Here is a 3,411-nt window from a genome sequence, read left to right as displayed (position 1 = left end):
GGAAAAAAAAAAAATTAAATTCTACATGCAAAACATGAATGAAGATTATAGATCTATGACTTTTCAACAATTGGACCATCCCGTATTTTGTCATACGCCCCATGCATGACTAATTACTTCATATACTCTACTTTTTTTTTTCACCGTGCAATATAACACATACGACAAAAATCCAAAACCTTCAATTCATGTACCCATCCCTCGGATCAAAGAACAGATAGATACAAATCACCACAAACATCGAACAAATAAAAACAGTATGCAATTAACACTACTGACTGACAATTTTTGTCACTATCCTCAACATTAGTCTCATACAAACGCGGCACTCCGTTAGCGTTGCCACACTGCACTCATATCCACGTGTCCAAAATCTTCTTCCTACATAACCCACCATTGTTTCACGCTTCAAATAACATAACAGTTATAGTATTTCAAATAATCAGCTTAATTTCTAAGTAAGATATAAACATGGCAAAGAGTAATTTATCGGTTGTGATATTTACAATTGTTGTTTTGATTTCGAGTTTTGTAAGTGACGCAATTGTTGGTGGGAGGACAAAGGTTGATGACGTGGACACCGATAAAGAGATTCAAGCTATCGGAAAATATTCTGTTCAGGAGTATAACCGCTTGAGGCGGAGCGGGTCACAGGTATCATTTTAAAATACTTTTAGGATTTTCAAATGGTGCCAATAAAAAAAAAAAAAAACTCGTTAACATGCTTAAAAGTTTAGTACCTTTAAATAATCTATATAAAAGGGAGTTTACGATGATATCATGATGTACTTATAGATATTGTAAGATATGTTTTAAGGGTTGTAAAATGATAATTTGATGATGTCATAAATTTAATCTATAATACTATACATAAAATTATACAACGTATTATAATTGTTTCTTTTCAGATCACATGTAAGATATATCCATCAATATTACACTGCCTAAAAAATCACTCTTCATTGATTACCTCAAAAATTACATTGCTCCAAAAATTACACTGCCCCAAAAATAGCTTATCTTAAAATTACACTGCCCCACTCAAAATCCAGCAGCTCTATTTATTCCTCATTTCTAAAATTTATTCTGTTTCTCTTCTTCTTCATCTTGACTCCGTATTATTTTGATTTCGTGCTTTTCAGTTATAATCTGGGTGTAATGATAATTTAGGGTAAGTATTTGATCTTTTATCAACATTAGGGTCTCTTTTTTTCGTGTCTGAATGATTTGCTTTTTTATTACCTTGAATTAATAATGTTTAGCAAGAACCAAAAAGTTGTAGATACTTGACTTTATTATCTACTTTAAGGTTAGTTTTGTTGATTTCACATTGTTTCGATTTCGTGCTTTTTTTATATATATTTGGTATCTCAATCTCTCATCCCTTTTCTCTTTTATAAATTAAAAAACTAAGTTTTTGCATAATTTTATGTTTATTAAAAGGTTGACGATTTTGGATACGTAGTATGTGTGTGATGAATAACTTATAATGTGTAAGTTCATGCATCTTTTAATGGTTTTTATTTCATTGCAAGCTTTGTTGAAACAGTGAGCTAGAGATTTACATGTGTAAGATTATTTTTATGACCACCATGTGTTTGATCATATGCTTAAATGAAATGAAAGATGAAAATATTACCTGCTTCATGAAGATAGTGAAATTAGATACTTCATTGAACTTTTAAATGGTATCATTTACTTTGCATATGTTAATTATGAACCAGTTAATTTTGATATTTTATTGCAGCTGATTTAGATATCAAGTGCATCTGTTGGTGATTATATCACTCTCATGGCTGATACATTTGACCTATTTCCTTTTAAAGTGCTACATGTTTTGAAGTACTACGTATTATGTTTATATGGCTTTGTATGACAATATGTACTCAATGCTGGATGTTATATTTGTTCTTTTGTTTATGAAGCCATATTGTTAGTAAAACTACTTTATGTATCAACAAATGTGTATATATTTCACGAGTCATATGATTGTAAAAATATCATGTTTATATATTTCATGGGTGATGTGCATTCAGTCAGCTACTATAAGATTGTTAGTTGATAAAATAATACCTAATTCTTACCTGTGCTAGCATTCTTTTATTTTTCTGTACATGTGACAAAATGGGTGGGTTGGATCAAACTAGGTAAAATTGCAATGTGTACTTTGTTTGGTTTATGTGGTTTTTAGATTGTATTGTTTGGCTCATGTGGTTTTTAGATTTATGTATATAGAATGATTTTTGATTTGTTTTTGGATTTTTAGATTGCATCTCAATGATTTTTGACTTCTGTAATGGCTTAGTCTTAATATTAGGACTTACCCATTACCTAATTCACGGGTCACTAAACTAGTTTTAAATAATTGTCGCTCTAAAAATAATGAATAATCGCTATACTTTTTAGCATGTAAACGGTAAGAGTTGTCATTAAATAAAATAATTTTTAATGCTTTTTAGACTAGCTTTTGATGATTTTAAGACGAAAACATATTACTCTCTCCATTTCATTACAAGTGTCGAGTGTTTTTAATTTAACTATAACTCTAAATAATTTTGTTTTTGTATCCTGAAAGGAAGTGGTGGAACCTTTGATCTACGCTCTTCAATTTTGAACGTTGGACCATATTTTAAAAAAGTAGATGTATTCATTAGTCTTTCTTCTAATTTTTATTTTCCATGCACCTTATATATCAGTTTAGTTTAATTAACCAATATAATAAATATAAATATATAATATATAATTCAAATTTGTTTATAACAGGAAATCAACGATGACGTGGGAGAATTGAAGTTTTTGAAGGTTGTAGAGGCGGAGAAACAAGTAGTTGCAGGAATGAAGTATTATTTGAAAATTGAGGGCGTTTCGAACGATGGAGACGTAAAAGTTTTCGAGGCGGTTGTGGTTGTTAAACCGTGGTTGAGATCAAAGCAATTGGTGAAATTTGCACCTTCATCACCCGTAATAACAATTTCACTACCCGTTTGATGAGGTTTAGTTGGAGTTGTTACAAAATGAATGTACCGAGATTGTGCTTCGGTTTTTTTTGTTGTTCTAGTTGGTGTTTGTGTAATTTGTGAGAGCAGGGACAATGCTTAATAAATAAATCGGCAAAGTTCAATTTAAAATTATTAGTTTAAGAAAAAATATCATAGTTCACTCTTTATATGGTGTTATTTTTTTAAAAAGATTTTATCTTTAGTATGATATATTACAATCATTAGGAGGAACCCCACGACGAACCTATACGGGATCTCATGTGGTAACGTCTCCTCGGGTGCAGGCGGGGTCACCCCAGTGAATTTATAATTTTTTATGTAAAAACTTCGAATTTATTCGTTTTGCCCAAATTGATTTTTTTTCTTGTCCAAAAGCCTCCATATTTTGCCTCCAAAGCCTTCATATTTTTCC

At 30.7% G+C, this 3,411-nt stretch overlaps 1 protein-coding gene across 1 annotated transcript; it reads left to right on the top strand.

Moving 5' to 3' along the window:
• The first annotated feature begins 471 nt into the window (after window positions 1-471).
• LOC139876347 (cysteine proteinase inhibitor B-like) lies at window positions 472-3,019 on the top strand. The gene is made up of 2 exons (XM_071863655.1): window positions 472-654; window positions 2,764-3,019. Exons 1-2 carry the CDS (start codon window positions 472-474, stop codon window positions 2,986-2,988), a joined length of 408 nt encoding a protein of 135 aa, XP_071719756.1. The 3' UTR covers window positions 2,989-3,019.
• Window positions 3,020-3,411: the final 392 nt, after the last annotated feature.

This window comes from Rutidosis leptorrhynchoides, chromosome 11, assembly GCF_046630445.1.
Source record: "Rutidosis leptorrhynchoides isolate AG116_Rl617_1_P2 chromosome 11, CSIRO_AGI_Rlap_v1, whole genome shotgun sequence".
Lineage (NCBI taxonomy): Eukaryota > Viridiplantae > Streptophyta > Magnoliopsida > Asterales > Asteraceae > Rutidosis > Rutidosis leptorrhynchoides.
Note: the sequence above shows the minus strand (reverse complement) of the source record. Positions and strands in the feature narration are given on the sequence as shown.

Coding starts and splice junctions, on each gene's coding strand:
- LOC139876347 (XM_071863655.1), top strand. CDS start 472: ATGGCAAAGAGTAATTTATCGGTTGTGATATTTACAATTGTTGTTTTG. Junction 655..2,763: donor TGAGGCGGAGCGGGTCACAG/GTATCATTTTAA, acceptor TGTTTATAACAG/GAAATCAACGATGACGTGGG.